A 21,779-nucleotide genomic window follows, 5' to 3' on the forward strand; every position below is an offset into this window, starting at 1 on the left:
CACATATTGACACAGCTGTGTCCCGAGAACATTTGAAAGCTTCCCTATTGAAAAAAATGAAATGAATACTGTGAATCAATGAGGCTGTAAGGTAATTGTAGCCGAGGTCTACCGCTACAGAGAAAATATAAATCTTGCCTGGCACAGGTCCACGTATCCCAGTGCCCCCTGCTCACTTGATGCGGATACAGTCATCATTTCTGCTGATCGGGATGACATCTAGTCTGTGTTATTTCTGGTGTCTGCCAGTCCTGTCGCCTTCTTTCAGCCCACTGACTGATAAAAGCCACAGACAGCAGCGGACCCAAAGGCTTTATCCAGATGGACATGTTGAGAAATCCACCCATCAGCAGAGAGTGGGCAGCGAGGTCATGAACTGTGCTGCCCCTCGACTAAGCACAACTGCTATCTGCTGCAGTTATCAGACATGAGCTCAGGATCCCCCACAATGGCAGCTTACACTCTGCAGAGTCCTCTGCGCAGAGACACAGAGGCTTGATGAATAAATAAATGTGGGGCCAGCGTGCTGCAGGTACAGCTGATGCTGGCGAATAGATCAATCCATCAATCCTTTAGTAATGGAGCCAGAGCTCAAACACAGCTCCGGGGCAAACCTTACCTCTTAACTACTAGAGGCCGACCAGAGTTCAGCCACCACTTGTTCCCCCAAATATTACTCACCCTTCACAATGAGCTTTGTTCATCCCAGTTACTACCAATATGTGTTAGAGGACCTTGACTTTTACATAACATCTATAGTCAACACACAAAAACACACACACACCAAGCAGACAAAGCAAATGCACATATGGGACTGCAGCAATCACTTTCCTGATGCATTTTGTTTTCCTGCACTGTTTTGGGTAAGCAGCGCAGATTGCTTATAACAAATTAGGAGGTTAAGCAATTCTCTGCTTAAAACTCGGGACTCAATCTAATCCCCCCTGCGGAGAGTGCTCTTTTGTCAATGTGGAGCCGTGTCTGCTAACTTAATGAGGATTAGAGCGGCCTAGCTGCATAGGACATTGAATCAATGCTCATCTTTTCCACTGATTGGACTCTGCTCATCTGACCAACACACTCCACGTTTAGTTTTTATCTCACAACCCACTTGGTTTGTCAAATACAAATTTAAGTTACACATCAGAGTTAAGTTTAATATTGTGGAGAAGTTGAAGTCGACTGACAAAAATAGCACCTGAAGCTTTTTGTTGACTTGCTTTTTTTTTTTTTCTGCAGATGAAAAAGAGGAGGGGATACTTGGCAGCATCCTCCTACCAAGCTTTCGTGTTTCCATGCTGTCTGTGGATGATCACATTAACAGAAAATATGCCTTTAAGGTCAGTGCATGTTTTCATCCCTATCAAACTTTGTTAGACTATACATTTTATGGTTGAGTACATTTGGAGAAAAAATAAAGTATTATTTAAAGTCATCCAGTCATGTTTTCTTCCTGTAAAGCAAAATATGATTTGTGCTTACGTAAGCTAGTACCAACCAATTTCAGCCAATAATACCACGACCACCTGGAAGCCCTTCTCTGCGGAGTTTGCATGTTCCATGTTACACTCACACTATGAGTGACACAGCAACAGCATGGCCAGCTGTGATTGAAAATGATTTGTAGCCTGTTGCTTTGTTGCTCAAAGTCAGAACAGTGACACTTTAGAAAATGCCCTTTGCTTCAGAGGGGTTATTCGTGCAAAATGTGGGCAGTGCCTGATGTGACGAACATGGAAAGCTAGCTTGCCAGCTAATGTTAGCTAGCTTGCTAATAAATACTGCAAAATATGATGGTATTGGTACATTATCAATTTTCTTACATCCCATGCCTGTCTCCCAACTCACTGCCAGCCAGACAGCACCTCTGATATGTGGCAGTTGACTGGTGAGACACGGCAACCATCAGTGTCTCCCTCACACATGCTCCCTTCCTATTGGTTGAGTTTGCCAGAGTTTAACTTCACAAGATGCAAATTTGCTTTTCCACCAAGAACAAATGTTTCATTCACCCCCTGGTTTGCATCATATGGAAGTGAACGATAGGCAAATATTTTCCAGTGTTAATTTTGCTCACATGTGACCGGGCCCTTACACTGTCATGGCCTTACTGTCATGACACACCCACTTTTTAACAATCAAATCCAGTTCCTCCCAGCGTTATATCCCTCCTGCCTATCATGTTTGTCTCAGATGTAGGTCACAAGACTGAAGCTAGATACTGTCAGAATGCTGAGCTGATTGTTACTTTTGATCCCAGGTGTACATTTTGAGAGTTAGAGAGAAGTTTCTTTCTTCTTCTAAAACTTGAACTGCACACTGCTCATACTAAGAAAGCAAAGAAAGCACTTGCTGACAGTGATATGTCTGTGCTGGCCGCTGCCAGTGGTGAACTACTAGAGCATTGCAATACTGGTTGACTCGGAAACCCCAAGTTACAGGGCAACAGGCATATTTTATGGGATCTCAGTGGTGTGTACAGTATTTGACTGTGGGTCCTTCATAAACCCTAAGAGACAACAAAGTTGTCCTGCCAAGTACAGCCAAACACAGACGCCCAGGAGTCTGCTCAAGGTCTCTCCAACCACACAGCCCACTCCTTTTCCAACTTAGACTCAGCCTGAACGAGGGAGAGTTGAAGTAGGGAGAGAAACACGAGAGCAGGGCACGACCTCGTCAGTTTACAGTGATTCGCTCAGGAATGGGATGACTTTTTGACTGCATATTTTTCATTTTAAATATTTCCTGTCTCCTGTTGTTGTGGCCCAAATGGCCATGTCATTAAAAGTTCCTTATTTCTCCAGATTATTCTGAAGTAATTGGAGCAATGACAGTGCTTTTTTTGTTTTTTCAGACATTGGTAAACAGGATATTGAGGTTGTTCACTAAACATTTTGTTTTTCTCTTCTGTGTCTGGCTTTAACAATAAACTGGTTTGTTTGCTGCAAGGGAACAGAGCGACTACGGAACAATGTGTCTGCTATACAATGAACTGCATGGTGAGTCCTACAGTGTTGTGGCAGATTTACTGCCTTAATCTAGTGGTATGCATAAACAAAGTTCACTCATTGTTATGTGGATGGTAGAGATGCCAACAGCCAGGTGTATTTCACAAATCATCATAAGCATTTATGACATGCATTAAAATCTTTGTTGCCTCACAAAGTGTCTCAACAACTCTACACTCTTATTTAGTGATAAACCCACATAAAAGCAAACAACTTTAATACACTGGTTAGGGTTAAAGTGCTGAAAATCCCAGTTGACTTGATGCTTTTCTCTTCTCTCTTTCAGGTAACTTTCTCTGTGTGTCACTTTCCCTGTCCATTGTCAAAACAGGCAACACATCCCAACATGCGGACATACTATTTTTGCTGCGACACAGCCAAAGAGATGGAGTCTTGGATGAAAGTAATGACAGATGCTGCACTTGTGCATTCAGAGCCAGTCAAAAGGTTTGTGAAAGGATCACTAATATAGCCATTTCCACCACGAGCCTGTAATTTATCTGAAGTTGGGTGATTACAGTGGGTTGTTTAGCTTTTGAATGGAGAAGAAGACATTTGAAAATGGCATTTGAGGACAGTTCTTTAAACAAGTACGACTGGTTCATTTTTCCCTCCTGATTCTTCTTCTTTTTTTTTTTTTTAAACATTTGTACTGTAAGCAACTGCTTCCAAATCCCTCTGTTAAGCCTGTTAAGTTCTTAAGCAACAGTTCACCAGCCGCTTCTGACATTTCTGGACTGTGGGTTTGTTAAAAGAAACTGACTGTCTTTAATGTTTTGCAACTATTTTTACTGTTGAAGTTTATTACAGAGTAACATACACATGAATGCCACATGCATGTGGGCATACAGTCCCTGCGGATGCATGGTGCAGGTTGTTCGGGGGATGTTGTGCACAGCTGCGCCGGCTGATGAGGATCACTGAGTCACCGGGATAGGGTTTTTTCCTCCTTTTTTTAAAACTGTGTTAAATGTCTGTCATTTGGCAGCCCGCCTGTCTAATGCCCTCCTTTTACATGGGTGAGCAGAGGCGTAATGGTAAAGTGCTTTGTAATTACACAGAGCAGTAGTGCCTGAAATCCACTGAATAGCACTGTTAAATAGGACAGTGTGATGCTGTTATAAGGCTATCTAGTATAGTAGCATTGTAATATCTACCTAGACTAAAGGCTTTTGAAAGTATATGGTGTATTGTATTCTTTGAACAGTATTATATTTCATCACATCTTTTCTTATAGTTAGCTGGTGATAAAGAAGAACAGGATCCAGCAGCCCTGTTCTTATCTGCAAAGTCTTTTCTCTTCTCTTTAATCTCTTTAAAAGAAGTATGAGTAACTGCACACAGATCCTTCACAGGACTGAATGTGTGCTCTACTGGGCTGGTGGAGCCACAGATGGCTGGAGAAGACATTACGTGACTAGTGCTGCTATTTAAAAGAATACAAGTGGAAACTCTGAAGGAATGCCTTTCCTGCTGCCCTCCTATTGCTAACCCAGTGAGCCGTGCTGCTAAAGGGGAACTTGCCAAACTTTGAAGCTGTGACCTTGAGTCTGTCTAAGGCCAGGAGTAGTGGTGTCAGTTACCTCCGGAGACCTCCCTGAGGACCACAGAGCTGTATATATAGGTCTTCTAGAGAGGAGGCAAAAAGGGGAGCTGCAAATGGATTACCGCAGTCTGAGCAGCACCTTTGCGACGTACCCTGAGAAGAGGCAGTGTTTTATTGGAGATATCTGATTTCCTTTTACACGCCTGGCCTCCTCTGGCAGCTGGAAGAAGCATTGTGCACCTCCACCCATTTTCTTTGCACTTTGCTTTTTGTTTCAGAGCTGCCCCCATTAGCAGAGTTTACAAAGGCAGTGCATTAGGTCTACACTTTATTATAGCCGTACTCAATACAATGTCTCAGACACCTTTTCCTGGTGATTTATGACACAGATGAGTATCTCTGCTGCCAGTCTTAACTAATGTAGTTATCATCTTTCCATCTTTGTGCAGGTGAACTTATGTGTCTTGACTGCCTTTTGCTAATGAAGGCTCAAAGATGTGTCTCATAAGGGGTGGGAAATATGGCTATAAAATAACATCATGATATTGGAGGGTATTTTTACGATAATTATGTTATTGATGATATGACAAAATACTGAAAAATACTTTTTAATACTTTTATATGTAAGCAAAAGTGTAACAGTTTCCCTTTGAATATTTCGTCAGACATTCAACTTACAATTGCAACCATTATTAAAAGGTTCCTACATAGTCCTAATTTCTTTTTCTTCCTTCCCACTCTTTTGGAAAAATCCAAAAAAGATCCAAAAGTTTGGTTTGTTTTTTTCCACCTGGACCATTGTACCAACAAGACCAACAATTTTACTAGTGTCATCATATACGATACGAACGATATGTTATGGCACACCCCTATTTCTCGTTATTATTCTAAGGTGTACTCTTATGTCTTTATCAGGTTGGACAGGCTAAAAGTGGAACAGTGTGGACCACAAGAGATCAACCATGTGGCCAACCACAGGCCGCCGCTCACACAGCCTGAAATCCAGAACAATGAACTCAACCGTGAGGCTGACCGTGAGCGCACCACAGCAGTCACCTCTACCACAGCAGAAGAGGAGAGGAAGCAGCGAGACGCCGAACGCTACGGCTTCCAGAAGGATGGGGCGGAGCGTGAACGCCCGCTCACAAAGATCAACAGCATCAAACTGCAGCCAGCGCAGGCGGCAGCCATCAAGGCCAACGTCGCCTCACCACAGACTCCGACAGAAATGGACGGGTCACACCGCAGCCCCCAGGTCAACGGATCTGGTGAGCAGTGTCCAGCTGAAGGGAGTGTAGTCCCTCCTCAGCGAAGTCCCAACCATGAGCCAGACCGCGCCCTTAGTAGGACCAGCTCTATGCAGCAACTGGAGCAGTGGGTCCGCACACAGAGAGGACGCAACCAGGATGATGACACCAGGAGGTTGGTTTCATTATATGACCTTTTGCAGTTTTTTAATAACCTTAGTGTTTAAATATTTCATTATATGAGCTCAAAATATTTGTGCTGCAAAAGGAAAAAATGTGCCAGCACAAGTTGTTTTCAGGTTATTCCACAAGAGTCCAATCTTGTCCTACTTCAACAACAAAAAGTGGAACTTGGCTAAACTCAGTATAATCTAGAAAAAATGCTGATTCAACCACATCTTGAGACAGGAGGGATTCTCTTTAAGCATCTGAGTTCCCACATACAGTACACATGCAGACTTTGATTTTCCAAAGCTTCTTAGTCCCAGTTCTCTCTAAAGCTGTGTTGTTTAAAGCCAGAGGATTCACACGCTCCTCACCATGATTTAAACACTTTGATATTACACTGCTGAGTGTAATAGTAAGAAGAACTGGGGATAAACAATAGCTGAGCAGAGCTGTTAGCCAGAGTTACTGCCTGCCACTGACCCTGCTGTGAGAGTCCCATTTTTAATTGGTTGAGATTAAACTTGCTCTCTCACTGCGTCTGTCTGCCTGCCTGCCTGCCTGCCTGCCTGTCTGCCCGTCTGTCGGCGTGTCTGTCTCTCCATCTGTTTACCGCCGCCTGGCTTGTGCTAATGTTTGACACAGCCTTGCCTCTGTCAGTTTATTTGAAAAATGGACATACTTGCTTTGAGCAGTGCATGAATTTAAAAAGGTTATGGATAAAGCCACAACAAGGTCCATGGTCTTTCTTCAGCGGTGGTCCTCTGTGATAAGCGTGTAGTCTCCCTCTCCGTTCCCTCGCTGTTCAACTCTTTCAGCAAGCTCTGTTTGTCATTACACGCATGTCCTCCAGAATGATGTTTAGTTTCCATGTAGTCACGAGCCTTTTTTTTTAATGCTTCTGGGTTTTACAGACCAGTGAGTGTTCTGGCCACGATCTGTCAGGGAGTCTTAATAGGAAGCCCTCTCGATGCCAGCTGCACTGACTTTGAACTCACTGGACTCACTAAGTGGAGCTTTTCGAAGCTTTGTTGTCACTGGAAAGGTCTAATTTGTCCTGGGGGGGGTTCTTGAAAACAGTGTCCGGTTTGAGTCCATACAGAGGACCAGACTAGAGGTGTTTTGCAGCTATACAAAGTTTATAAAAGGCAAACCAGAAACTTTCCCTAATTTGCTTTTTCACAACAGACATTGCTTTGATGAGCAAAGCAGCTAGCAAGTTATAATTGGGTGTTTTTGTTTGGTGTTATTTAAAAAAGTGCAAAGAAATAAAAGTCTAATTGAAAAACACAACTTCTCCATTCTACCTTGATCCTGCCACATAGAGTCTATATCACATTTTAGGGAGATAAATTAATTAAATCACACAGTAGTTGAGGAATAATTAAATTATTGTACCTCTTTTGAGGGCTGGTCGCAAAGCTCTAATAAAGATATACAGGTATGAAAGTGGGTAGTTGAGGTTGACACAAACTACATGAGTATCTGTGATACTAGTGTCATTAATACTACTGCAGGATTATTCCACTTTCATGAAACACTAATGAAAGCGTCTCTGCTGATCAACTGAATGAATCTCTTTTTTTTGTTCTTTCTCCCCAGCATCACATCGTACCAGACGCTGCCAAGAAACATGCCAAGCCATCGGGTTCCTTACATGCCTCATTATGGTGACGGCTACTGCAGCATGCCCAGGAATAGCATGGCGCAACGGGACAGCATCTGCAGCATATCGCCATCATTGTACGACCAGGCCCTGGGTCCCTCGTCAGTCGACAAGCGCCGCTCCATGCGCGACGACACCATGTGGCAGTTATTTGAGTGGCAGCAAAGGCAGAGCTATGGCAGGCCGCAGGGGCTCTACAGCAATATGGCCAGTCCCAAGACCATGATCAACCTGTCGGAGCACGCCGCACCGAGCCACTCCATCCCCCCCTCGCCCTCCCACGGCTCCCTGTCTATGTACGGCGGCTACTCTCCGATGCGATCCTACAACATGAACAGTGCTCGTTCAGAGGTGTCCTCTCCTATTTACAGAGGAGACATGAGCATCGACAGGCGGCACAGGCCACCACTCAACAAGGTCAGTTAAGACACATATTACAAAAAATGTATCACTTTAGTGATATCTAGTTAGATTTTGAGATCTATCCCTGATATAAAATGGAGATGAGTCATGCTCCCTGCATTAAAAATTTCATTAAAACTTCTCTTTTAACAATTTGTGTCAGAACATGCTGCTTCAGTTTCCATTAGAACTACCTTTTACTTTGGAAATAGTCTTTCTAAAAACTGTTGAAAGCGTGTCCTTTGGATTATCCTGAAAAACAGCGACACTGTTTCTGTGAAAATGTTGCTGATTAAGTTTTTAAATGTAGTTTTGGGTTGTAGTAAAAAGGTCTGTTCTTTAAGGCATAATGAGCAAGATTTCCTAACAAAAAACAATACATTTATGAGTGTATGAGTCTAAAACATAATTTATAGACTCAAAAACATATGTATACACAGAAGTATTCCCTCTTAATCATCACTTATGATCCAGTAGAAGTGTATGGCAGAGTATTTATCTGCCGCCCTACTGTGGCAGGAGTCAGTTGTCCGTCTGTCCCGTTCTCGTGAACACAATATCTCAGGAACACTTTGAGGGAATTTCTTCAAATTTGGCACAAACGTCCACATGGACTCAAGGATGACTGATAAGATCTCTGTGGTCAAGTTCACTATGACCTCGCAAAACACGTTTTTTGGGCATAACTCTAGAATTCATACACTAATTATGACAGCATTTCACACAAACATCCAAAAGGATAAAATCATGAATTGACAACATTTTATAGCCAAAAGGTCAAAGGTCAACTCCACTGTGACATCATAATGTTCTGCACAAACCATTTTCTGGCTATTACTCAATGCCATGTCTTAGGAACAGATGGGGAGACATTTGTACTGAATTTGTGGCGCTAATCTTGGGTGCCCATCTTGAAACTGTGGTGATTGTATAGATTGTCTGTGCTGCTGGGGTGAGGATGTGTGTATAGCATCCGTGTATTAGAATTCATAACTTCCATATTTGAAGCATTGTCTAGTGCAGTGGTTCCCAACTGGTCCAGCCACGGGGTCCAGAGTTCAAGGTCCACACAGTTTAATACATTCAGCATGATACTTACAGTAAGTTTGGCTGTCGTCAAGCTAGTTTGTTGTCTCTGTCAAGTAACTGTACATTAGTCACTCACTCTGCAACAGGAAACAGCATTTCAAAATGAAAGTTCTGTGCAGGTAATTTACTGTATGTTAAAACAAAGTGTGTTTCTTTGTGAATCACTTGCTGTTGATTCAGAATGGACCCACTTTTGGACCTTGACCCACCAGTTGGTAATCACTGGTCTAGTGTCATGGCTACATATGAGTCTGGACAGACATGGATGTTGACTGCAGCTTGACTGGTTGGCAGAGGCATATAACCATGAGGCGGTAATTCTAGTTTTCTACTTGTTGTGCTATGGCCAGGACGTCCCTGAGCACAGCGTGTAGGTGAGGTTGGGACTTAATAAAAGGGTAACAGCCAGGTGCCAGACCATAAGCAGCATGCATCTAAAGGAAAGCTACAGATACAGTGGACACAGCGCTGAAAAATGGAAATGAATTGAGCCAAAACAGCATGCAAACAAATCTGGGGTTGGCTTTCTCTTTGGCTGGCAATTCTGTTTACAAACAATAACCAAGAATTCCTGCATAGTATACCTTTAAACGTCCATTTACTCTGATGAAGATGCAGTTGGCGTCGAAACGTTAATCATAAATAAATTCATCACAAGTGATCTGAGTGCTCCAGTGCTTTTCTTGTGGATTCTTCCACGGGGTTATTTTGGTCCATTTACTCGCCTTTAGAGTGTTAGGGCTAATTTTGTCACATAGACTGTTCCTGAAGGTCAAGAATGAATCCAAGTTTCCAGTTTCTGCAGCACAAACAAAACTACATTCATCTTCATTGTATTTGTGTTGACAGGAATCAAAGATGGATGTCACAATACTTTGGCACATAAAACAAAAAAATGGCGAAATACCACGCAGGGTGTATCCACACTGTTTCTTTGTGTTTGAATCTTTTTACTGTGAATGATTGCCTAAAGCAGTCCACAGTGTTAAATTATAGGCTGTTTTGTTTCTTGTTCACTGTCCTGCAGTATGCCTACCCACCTGATAGGAGGTCTATGCCTGCAGGGATTCCAGTCCAGACTATCACTGCCCAGTCTCTCCAAGGCAAAACAGTAAGTCCTCATCCGTGTTTTCCCCCTCTGTGCCCATCCGCATCTTCTAACTAAATTTCTGTAATACACCACCCAGTAATTTCACGCTCGAATAAGTGTGTAGAGCACACACTTATTCATTTGGGTTTAATTGGACTTCTTTGAAAGACAAGGCTATTTTTATAATGCCACCTACCCTCCCTTTCTCCCTCTCCCTCTTTCTGTCCTTCATTCCCTTCCAAGAAGACATTGTGACAGAATCTTTAGAGACAGATTTAGACAGAACTCAAATGTATGTTCCAAGTGGTAGGATTTAGGGTATGCTCACTTCAGGAGCTCCTTTGACTCGCTTCACATCAGTGGAGACTTAAAAACCCTGTCACTCACAACTCTCTAAGCCAGATCAGGAATTTATGTCAACGCCATGCACAGTGCTATGTCCTCATGGTGCTGTTAAAGTGTGAACTGGATTCTGTAATAAATGCTAAACTGCTCTTCTTCTGGACGTGTCGAATTTGCATGCCGCTGACAACGATTGCATCTTGGATAATCTCATGCTCCTGAGCTGCATGAAAACTCAATAGATAAAGCAAGTGTTCACCTATTGGGAGCCTGATACCTCTAAATCTCCTGTCCTGGTGTGTTCTCTCCTTTCCCCTCCCACTCCCTTTGCGGTGTGTCCCTGTTTCATTGTGGCTGTGTTTCCCTCCCTTCCTCCCTCCCTTGCAGCCTGAGGAACTGACTCTGCTGCTGATAAAGCTGCGGCGGCAGCAGGCAGAGCTAAACAGTATCCGGGAGCACACTGTAGCACAGCTTATGCAACTAAACATGGATGGCGACAACCCAAAGGTCAGGCCCCCAGAGATACCCCTGCAGGCTTGTGTGTTAGCGTGTGGTGTGTATGCCATCTTTAACCACCTCCATTATCCATCTCGATCCAGGGGATTTTTTTTTTTGGTCTTCACACATGGCTGGTTTAAGGAGAAAAGGCGCTACAGTCGGCATTTTCGCCATACAGGAGTTTGCTTTGGCTTGAAGTTGTCAGTTGATCATATTTCAGGATCAGCTAAGTCAACTTTTCCTAAAACATGTGACGTCTCAGGAAACTAGAATCTTTTTTTTTTTTTTTTTTACAACCAGTGTCCGACTTTATACAGTTCATCAGATCATTATATTTGATCCATTTTAAACTGGGCAAGCAGTTGATTGAGTCATTATAATTCTCTAAATTGTCCGGACAGATGTTAGCCAGAAATGAAACTCTAAGCCATTGGCGAGCTTAAAGAGTGACCGACTAAGGAGGTTAAGGCCACTGGCATACGTGAATGTTAATTCAGGATTTTTGCATTTTAAGTCTCCTCTAAGACGTCAGAGTACAGATTTGACTGTTCCTGATGTAGGTCAACCAGGCCTGAGGTGGAGAATGGTTGGGTACGAGGATTTAGGTTTGTAATCGCTTTTGCACTGTTTTTTATTACCGACTACTCTACAAATTATTTGAGAGTCTCCTTCTGCCAGTATAGCCAAAGGTAGTTGCCTTACCTTGTGTAGCTTAGTGGGTTTAGAGTCCAGAGACTCACACCAGGTTTCAAGGGCAGGTCCATCTGCGTTCTTTCCTGAGTTTTTCAAATGGAAATGCCCATTCAGCTGTCACGGTTAGCAAAAAGCAGTGATGTAGATCAGAGCAGCTAATACTGAAAGGAGTATTTATCCATATTCACTGTATTTTCACTGCTTCACCTTATTGTCAGACAGCCCAATTCGACAGGGAACTGAAGCTGTTATATTGCTCTCTTCAAAGCCACAAGACTCGGATCCAAACTCAACTAACGTGGTGTTCACAGCAGTACATTTCTTAGCTTCCATGTCAATGAACTGGTTAGGCAAATTTAGCTAATTCAGAGGATCAATAACACAAATCTTTGAGAACTCTGTGTTATCGATCTTTCAATTGGCTCAGTCACAAAAGTTCACATTTGGCGGGATAGGGGCTTAATAGTGATAAACACTAATATTTTTAGGCACTGGCCCCTAAATTTGGTCCCACGGGGGACCAAGCCCCTAAACTTGGTGGAAGCAGAATAACTTTGTGGCTGCAGCCGTCGGGCCATGGTCAGTGTCAAACCCTGGGTTATCAACACGTTTTAATCCCAAGTCTTCACATATCACTGCTTTGTCTGTGAACTTTAACATCTACATATTATGTACAAAGTACCCCCCTGCATCTGCTGTTGATGTTCAGGGATGTCAAAACCAACGCTGGGACGTCAACAAAAGCACATGGTTAGGTTTAGGCAACAAAAGCACGGTTTGGCTCTTAATTCACATGGGAAGTGAGCACCAGCCTCCTGGGTGAAAGTCCGAGGTTGGTTGGACCCATCCACCACCCTTCCTGCCGGCCCCATAGGGACTTTGAGCTCCTTATATTACGTCTTTACTGGCAGCGTTGGTAACTGACGCTGCTAGTGGTGTATCATACTGCTGCAACAGGTCCCATCTGGCTGCGGTATGAACTGATGCCGCCCGTCCAAGAATTATACTGCCTCAAAAGGTGGCTTTTGGCGTTGGTGTTTGATACCGAAATCACTGACAAATCGGTGATATTTGATGACTTTGGAATGAGAACGGCCTGGGTTTATTTGTGGCAAAATCATTATGCAGAAACCTCTGAAAGGTCGCAATAGAAATTTTTTTTCAAAGGGCTTGGGAAAATAGTATTTTGACACTAAAACAAACGTACCTCGACCAAAACTTGAAAGTTCAGATTGGGATACATACGACACACGACGGAAGCTACAGAATTATATAAAAACCTCATAAATAAATAGATAATAGACCTGCACTTTAAGTGATGTCATGTAAGTATTATTTCAGCCTTAGCTTAATGCTTTCTCTGTCTGTACGTGGCCATTTGGTCATTATGGAGCTGTAGTCTTTCATGTCCCATAGTACACTCATTCTGTTCCTGTATTTAGCACACCTGCTGCCTGACCTTATTTCTTCACCTTGACTTGTCTTGCCTTCCTTTCTGTCCAGTTATCTTTGGGTACACTGTACATGACACACTTGTGTGTTTGTGTGAGAGAGAGCATCTGTGAGAGACTGTGACGTCCTTTTCTTTTGTCTCACGCTGTTGTTGCCTTTTATTTCCTCTCCTTTTTGCTGCTGACGTTAGAACGACATTCTCTCCCATCACCTCCAAAGGAACCTCTTGTATTTGGACAATCAGGTGGGGTAATGCATGACTGCATGGCCCTGTCTCCTCCTGTCATAAACTGAACTCATTTAATGCTTTGCTATTACTGTATTAGTCAGTGCTGTCTGCTGAAAAAGACCATTTGATTTCCTGTTTGATGCCTAGCTAGCTTATCATTAGTTTATCTAACGTTCATTTTTATAGGCACAGCTACATAGCATGAACCAGTGTCACACACCACAGCATTTATAACCTAAGCTAGTTTGCTATGCTCTTCCTTAGATGGGTTTAGTCATTCATTCATCAGTCAGAATATTATTTACCCTAAACTCACTGTCAGCTGTACTAACTGAACATCTGGATATCACTTTATTATTATAGTCTGTAGATGTGGACATGATATATGTCTTCCATATACAGTGCATACTGTTAAGTGCCTGCAAAGAAATTTCATCTTCTGTTTTTTTATTGCTCTGAAGTGCTTTGAGAGTTTGAGTAATTACAAATATGCAATATATAGCACACAGAAGCACAATAACGCTATTCTGATCATAAATATAGAGAAAGTAATTTCATATTTAAATTAGCAAGCCTTAGATTTGTGTAACCACTGAGAATTATGTAATTTCGCTCTCCAACTAGAGCTTTGCACTACATTAGGTGCGTTTACATGGACCCTAATATTCCACTAACAACCAGAATAACAGCCCAGTCAGAGTAAAAATGCTTCATGTTGTATACACCTCAGTTAGAAGAGACTTGCCTGATCAGAACAAATTTTCAATCGGGTGGAGAGGGGTGGTGTAAACCTTTGATAATCTGTTCAGTAGGAAAATATTAGCACCTTACTACCATGTAACGCTTCATTGTCTCTCTGTCTGGTTGGAAAATACATATCTTTCTGCGCATGTTTGCCCCACGTGAGGTTAACATTAGGCGGTGTAGCTGTTTGCAGCACACAATATGCAGCAACAGCTGTTTCATACACGCCTCCCTCTGCTGACTTTGACCGAGAATTGTTATTAAATTTGAAAAATATTTGGCACTCTGCTAGTGCTACATTCTTACATGAGTGCTCTAATTAATAAATGATTTCTTCGGTTTGGAAACAGTAATCTTATATAATGTTGTTGTTACAGGGTGCAGTGGGCAGTCGCCGAACACAAACATTTATCACTATTAGTAGCAGCCTGTGTGTGAGACGTTTAAAGAACTTTGGTAAATTGTAGCATCTACCAATAGTCTACATGTGACATCTGTACTTTGTAGGTACCAAAAATAACCTGGGTTAGACTTACACTACTTACTAAAGTGTATTAACAGGCAGAACCACTTTTTCTCCTTCTGTACTTTTTGTCCTGAATTAAAAAACACTTCTTCTGTTATATTTCCAGCAGATTAATACTTCACAGCGGGTGGAACCACTTTGCTCCAGTCAGAGAAGTTATATTCTGATTAAATGCTTTGGGCCATGTAAACGCACATCTTATCAGGTCACTTTATTGAGTGTCCATGTAACAAGTTCAGTTGGAATCTCTAATCAGACTCATTTCAATCAGACTGAAGACATATCGTCCATGTATCCGCAGCTAGTGTCCTCCTGATCCTGTTTTTAAGCGTCTCTCACTGCTTCCTGTTGCCATCCCTGTTTGAGTCTGCTTCATGAGACACAGCGAGCAAGGTGTATCAATACTGTCGGTGTTATCTCTCTAAAGTGAAGCACTGCTATAAACTGACACTTGCCATATCGCTCCTCTCCACACTGGACTAGATGAAGGAAAATGAGCCTTTAATCGCCATGACTCACACTTTGATTGAGAACTCTGCCCCAAGGCCTCAACTTTACCAGCAAGTAAGGCCAGCCAAAGGCTTTGCTCCGCCTCATCCTCACCAGTCGCTGTTGTTCTTTTGGTCTGTTTTGCAATGCTCCTCCTCCGGTGTCCAAGTCCTCATGGCATCTTGAGACTGGTCTCTCCCTGTATCGTTTGTATCGCCAGCGCCTCCTCATCCATTGCTTTTGACTGTTCTCCTCTTGTTATGAGAAGTCATGCCAACATGGGCATGACTTGTAAAGAGTAGTATGGTGTGTTTGCTTCACTGTTCAGTTAAATCCCTTCCTCACTCTCTTTGTAAAGTTTCTGTGTCGGGGGCTGGATATAGTTTACTCTAGAAGTTGCAACATGTTTAATAAACACTCAGCTAGCTGTGGGACTGTCCTAAATCAAAAGCTAAAGCTGTGGTTGCACCCAGATCATTTAGGAAGCAAAGCCTCTAGTCTGTGCTCCTCTTGTTTTGTCTCGTGCCCTGACCAGTGAAGGTTAGTGTGTGATTTATCATAAGCGTTTGCAGAATGTGTTCCCTCTCATTAGCCGAGCCGCCTACATTTGGCAGGGGGACTCTAATTAGTGTGACTTAATTGTGTGTTGTCAGACATGTCACTTCTCAGTCCAGTGCATAACTAAGTGCTTTATCTTACTGTGGAAAAGAGTTGTAGGAGGATTGTTTCATGGCATAATTTAAAGGTCCAGTGTGTAGGACTCAGGGGGATATATTAGCAGAAATATGATATAATATAATATCAGAATCAGAATTATAAGAAGTAAGAATAAGAGTATGAAATAAAAGTGTAAAAGTATAAAGCAATAAATAAAATAAAGTAGAAATGAAATGTGCATTAAAATTAAAATAAAACTTGGCATTATGCTACCGTGTTTAACACTAACAATAACATTAATTAAAATAATTAATAAATAATAAAATAATTTGAGTAAACATAAGAAATGTGCACAGTTATGTGCATTGTATAATAATATGATATAAAAAGCATTTTTTCTTTAGTGTATCACCACCTGAAAAAAAAACCAGTTGTTTTGTTTTGTTATCTTACAATGAGCCGTTTATATTTACGTGAGGAGCAGGTCCTTGTCCATGGAGAACACCATGTTGCACTGCCATGTTTCTACAGTAGCCCAGAACAGACAAACCAAACACTGGCTTTAGATGGGGCCATTCATGTTTCTGCACGCGATACTGTAGTTAGCACCAATCTGTGACAGGTTTGAAAAACGCTGATTTTTAATGCCAAACTGGTGTATTCTGTGTTTTACCAATTATTAATCATTGGGTCTGTTTGTTTTGGAGAGGAAGAGTCCTCTGCAGATAATTTAGCTACCCGTAAAAACCTCCTGAACAATGAACTCTGAAGGATTTGTAACCGGGGGAAGATTCAGCTGGTTGCAATCTGCAGTCCTCACTGCTAGATGCCACCAAATCCCCCTAAATCTTACACACTGTGTAAATTGAATTAATTTTCACTCTTAGCAGGACACAGTAATGTTCCACTCTCCCAAATACTCTATTCCTCTGTAAACAGTTAATTTGGAGTCAACCAGTGCAGCTTTCAGGGTTCCTGTGAATCTTTAAAAGTCTTAAGAAGCATTAAATTCATTCATTATTCAAATAAGGCCTTATTTGGTATTAAAATGTAGTAATCAGTCTTTCAAAAATCTTAAAAATGCTAAGAACTAGGTAGTTTTATTTAGTCGTAGTAGTCTTTTTTTCTGATTTTCCGTTGTAAAATCTCAAAATAATTGTTAACATCTGCTTAAAAAAAGTTTACTGAATGCCTCTTGCATTGAAGTCATGCAGGTTAGGACAGTGAAATAAACAGCACTTGTATTTTGTATTCAGCTCGGATGCTCAGAGCAAAGAGTGTCACTATATCCTGGACGACATGGGGAAGTGCAAATTCAGAGAAAATTGGATATTTAAGTTTTTTCAGCATAGCTTGACCCTGTGCAACACAATGCATTTGAAGCACTGTATATTTTATGCAAGTTAATTTTCTGTAACTCCACATGTTGGGAGTCAGGGCAGTGGAATGATGCAGAGTGAAAAACAAAACCGACAAGAAAACCTGCCAAATAACGCCAGGTATTTCCCAGTTCTGTTTTACCCTCAAGACCAAAATGCCATGTTGTACAGTACATTTTGGCAAAATGGTTCCTAACCCTCAGCAATTGATGTCAGCTCAGTATTTTTCCCTTTAGTTTTGATATTGGTAAAATTGGTCTTATATTTCCTTCCTAGTGGTATTAAAAAGTCTTAAATCTAACCTGCCTTAAGCTGTAGGAACCCTGTGCTTTATGTATTTGATGTTAGGATTTAGTTTTTTAAGTCTGAGTACACTTGAGCACCAGCTGTGGAATAGACTCTTAACCTAATATAGTCAGTGGGGGATGATGAAGATAAAGGGAAATGTCTTCTAGGTAAACTTACTCTTTCTTTTTACCTGTCTGCATTTCTTCCCTCTCACCTCTTCTTCTTGTTCTGCTGGTGGAAAGGATAAAGAGGGCCGGCTTGTGTGTGACGATGGCTATGACATCACTTTGCCACTTTTGTGACCGCCTCATGAGAAAAGTGCTGCTGAAGACTGCCCACCCCCCTTCCCCCCTCCCCCCCTCCCCCCCTCCCCCCCTCCCCATTCATTGGCATACCGGCCCGCCAACAGCTGCATTTCCACCTGTTCAGCTGCCAGTAGTNGGAGAGTCTGCATGTTCTGTGTGGAATGCCATGTGGTTCTCGGGTCCCACCTGCTTTAACTGTACTGTGTGGCTCAGCTGAGGGAAAAGGTGTTGAGAGAAATGTGTGTGAACGAGTGCAGGTGTGAGTGTGGGGTGTTGATATACGGTGGAGTCTAAAAATATTTGGATAGTGAGTCATTTTGTGTTGTTTTGGCTCTGTAGACCAGCGCATTGGATGTAAAATTAAACAATGTCTATGAAGCTGAAGTGCAGACTCTTAGCTTGAAGGGGTTTTTAAAAGTGCGGGCTGAAATCTAAACCTACTGTACGAACAAGGCAGCCAACAGGTATGTGATCTGAATTGCAATATGATCCTGTTTTTCACTTGTTAAAGACCAGACTTTTAGACTTGAAGCAAAAAAGCCCCAGAACAAGCACAAAGGGAAGATGGCTACAGTTCAGGCCTGGCAGAGAGTCTGAGGGAAGAAGTGTTTCTGTAGGTGTAGACTAACCAGTCTTTGAATGCAGATGATTTGAAACCATATATTAAAGGTCCAGTGTGTAGGATTGTGGGGGATATATCGGCAGAAATGGAATATAAAATAAGTATGTTTCCTTTAGTGTATAATCACCTGAAAATAAGAATTTTCGTTTTCATTACTTAAGACTTTGCATTTTACATGTACATAGGGAGCAGATCCTCATCCACAGAGTCGGCCATGTTGCACCACCATGTTTCTACAGTAGCCTAGAAAGAATAAAGCAAGCATTAGCTCTAGATATTCGAGTTTTCGCATCATCCAATGTAGTTTGCAGACCCTCTACGATGAGCAGCTTAGGAACAACAAAGATTTTTATAGCATGAAACTGATTTATTCAGTGTTTGTCCTAGTCAAAATCATCATTGGGTTAATTTGTTATAGATAGGAAGAGAGCTTTGTGGATGATATGGCTCCCAGTAAAAATCTCCTTAACATCTGGATCAGAAAAACAGTGAGCATAGATCATCACAGAACATTGGCGAACACTGATTTGTAACATGAAATTGCCTGATTCAATGTTTTCAACGATTTTAACCACCTGGTCCCTGGTTTTAGAGATGAACACTGAAGGAATTCTAACCGGGAGACGTTTCAGATGTTTGCAATCTGCAATCCTTACCACTAGATGCCACTAAATCCCCCTAAATCTTATACAGTACTCTTTTAAGAATGATTACTTCTTCAATTATTCTGGGTTCCTCTAATTTTGGGGCCCAGTAAGGATGTAAATGAAAGCTCAAAGTTGGCGCCTTGACTTTGTAGCCATGTAATTTCATATCCAATGTGACTACTAACACAAGACAACGCAGACTTGCAGTCTCACTGTCCTGATAATTATGGACTGCACATGTAGAGATTAGATTTAGAAGAGTGGATGAATGATGAAGCAGTATGTCATGAATGGTTTTTCTGGAAACATGGGATCCAATGCAGTTGAAATCATTTCCCTGTTTGAGCACTGTGACTTTTTTGTTCTTTAAAATATATACTTGAGCAGTATTAATACAAGTGTAGAGGATAGGTTTTACTTTTGTCTTTACTTGCTTTCCTAACTACATAAATGTGGATGTTGTAATATAATAATCATAAGTGATGTAATGGAATAAAGTGGTGTAGAAGTAACAGCAGTGCAGTCTGACACTGAACTGCTTTTGTCTGCGTTTTAGCCTGTATTTATGTAATTAAATAGCTGTTAAATTTGTCCTGAGCATTACTACTGTACGCTAAAAAGTCCCAAGAATATCTGTTGTTTTATCCTAAAATAATACTGCACTGCGCAGCACAATCTTAGTTGACCACAGCTACCAGACAGGCAGAGTCCTTGGACTGATCAGCGGCAGAGCATGTGCTGTTGGTGGACGCAGCTTACAGTATGCGCTGACTCTAGAGTTTAGTAAGCAAGATTGTTTTACACGCCTTCCACTTGCATTTCCAATAAAACCACCGCGTTGTGCTGATAGAGACAAACAATTGTGGGTGATGAAACGCGAGGCACCAGAATCACCAGAGAAGAGATTGTGTTTAGACTGGCTGCTCTCCCACTCTCGGTTTGCTAACTTAGATTGTCTGATTCAGTGAAATATGAGTTTCTACCCAAGGACAAATCCCGCGGCTCAGTGAGAGAGCCTTGCCATGACACTGCATTAGATCTCCAGATTCTAATATGTATGTGCGTGTTTGGTGTCTCTGTCTAATGCTGTGTTTGTCTTCACAGTTGAGTCCAGAAGGCTACAGGGAGCATGGCTATACATGTATGCCAGAAGAAGTGGACATTGATGTAAGTGCAGTGTTGCGCTCTCACAGGACACAATGCTCCATGATTCAGCTACACATGATGTGTCACACATGATTATTGTTTTCTCCCCAGACCAAACTTAGCAGACTGTGTGAGCAGGACAAAGTGGTGAGGACGCAGGAGGACAAACTTCAGCAGCTGTACAGAGAGAAGGTGACTAAACACCGCACATCTGTCATCATTACATTCTCACACAAAACACTTTTTGAAATGCTTACAGAAGCACAGGACCAAATGGAAAAAAATAAACAGAAAGAATAAACAGTTTATTCTCTGTTTAAATCACAGGAATAGCTGGGGTTTAGTTTATATGCACAACACTGTGAGAGAGAGAGAGAGAGAAAAACAAAAGTCTGTTATAATGCTTAACAGCCCAGCTACTGTCAACAGCTTCAAAGAGTTGTCTGGCTTGCAAGGGTTTCATAGCTATGTCAGAGTTAACATATCTGACTGTCTGCTGTGAGCAGACTAAAACATTGTACTGGTTGCTGTTAGGGCTGGGTGTCTGTGCTCGATACTGTTAAGATATCGACCAAAATAACCCAGTACCAAGTAGTATCAAACTTCTCCAGCCAAAGATAAGTGCATTTGATCCTTTTTGTTCTCAGATCTAGAAAAAAAACTATTTATATGGTTTTGCTCACAGCCAATCACCACAAGCATTTCTCAGTTTAATTAAATATGTGATTGGCCCACTACTGCAGCAGCTACAACCCATACAGTCTGTGGTGTGGTGGAGCTGAGCGTGGTGTATTTGATGGAGTTGGCAGTTTAGTGTGCTGAGATGCCACCAACACATTCGAAAGTGTGGCTTTACTTACACAGCTGTGGCATTTGATGAAAGTAAATGCATAAAATGCAGAAGAAAATAGTCTATAGATATCTGTGTTGCTGTAAGTTACCTCCATGCCCATAAAAACCAACAAAATAAACCATAACATATTCAGATTAAGTCCTGAACTGATTGGCATGGTAAATGATTTTTCAGTTGACAGACAATAAATTGACAGTGTTGGTTGTGGATTAATGAATGAAGTCATTGTGCAAGTACGGTTACCAAACAATAAGTTGTTCAAGGTTCCTTCAGTTTGTGTTTCTGCTTATATTTTTTATTATTGGCTCTGAAAAGGGTGCTGACGGGCATTTGTCGTCATGTTTTTTGTATCAAGGATATTTTTATTAAAGTTCAACAGGTTAACACAATAGTGTCAAAGTTAACAAAGCATATATATATGACAAGGAGCAAAGCATGGAATCAAATCACAATCCTCCCCATTGTTGTATTCCACTAACCCCACATAACAGATGGAATATCGTCAATAGGACAGTTCTTCATCTCCTGAATAGTAAAGAAAAATGACAGATGAGCTGAGAGTCAGGCTTGATATTAAAAGAGAGGAGAATAGATGCCTCTGTGAAAGGCAGGGTCAGAACTTTATCAGTACTTCATCAGAGTATACACTGACAGAAAGCAACAAGATCAAGAAACAAACACAAAGTCTAAAGTTTA

General features: G+C 41.7%; 1 protein-coding gene across 14 annotated transcripts in view; it reads left to right on the forward strand.

The window, feature by feature from the left end:
• Positions 1 to 21,779, forward strand: part of LOC126407451 (pleckstrin homology domain-containing family A member 5-like) — a 116,595-nt gene that overhangs the window by 79,547 nt on the left and 15,269 nt on the right. For 8 of the 14 annotated variants that reach the window (XR_007571792.1, XM_050072324.1, XM_050072326.1 and 5 more), the window contains 9 exons: positions 1,240 to 1,340; positions 3,340 to 3,455; positions 5,470 to 5,976; positions 7,569 to 8,049; positions 10,151 to 10,234; positions 10,943 to 11,062; positions 13,389 to 13,442; positions 20,189 to 20,251; positions 20,342 to 20,422. Coding sequence is in view for 13 of the 14 variants with exons in the window: in XM_050072324.1 (XP_049928281.1) it covers positions 1,240 to 1,340; positions 3,340 to 3,455; positions 5,470 to 5,976; positions 7,569 to 8,049; positions 10,151 to 10,234; positions 10,943 to 11,062; positions 13,389 to 13,442; positions 20,189 to 20,251; positions 20,342 to 20,422 (1,607 nt within the window). In the remaining variant the exon portion in view is untranslated. Of the gene's footprint in view, positions 1 to 1,239; positions 1,341 to 2,949; positions 3,000 to 3,294; positions 3,456 to 5,469; positions 5,977 to 7,568; positions 8,050 to 10,150; positions 10,235 to 10,942; positions 11,063 to 13,388; positions 13,443 to 20,188; positions 20,252 to 20,341; positions 20,423 to 21,779 lie in introns of those variants that run through there. The other 6 variants (XM_050072327.1, XM_050072332.1, XM_050072329.1 and 3 more) reach the window with 4 other exon arrangements.

This window comes from Epinephelus moara, chromosome 20 (assembly GCF_006386435.1).
Source record: "Epinephelus moara isolate mb chromosome 20, YSFRI_EMoa_1.0, whole genome shotgun sequence".
Taxonomy (NCBI): Eukaryota; Metazoa; Chordata; class Actinopteri; order Perciformes; family Serranidae; genus Epinephelus; species Epinephelus moara.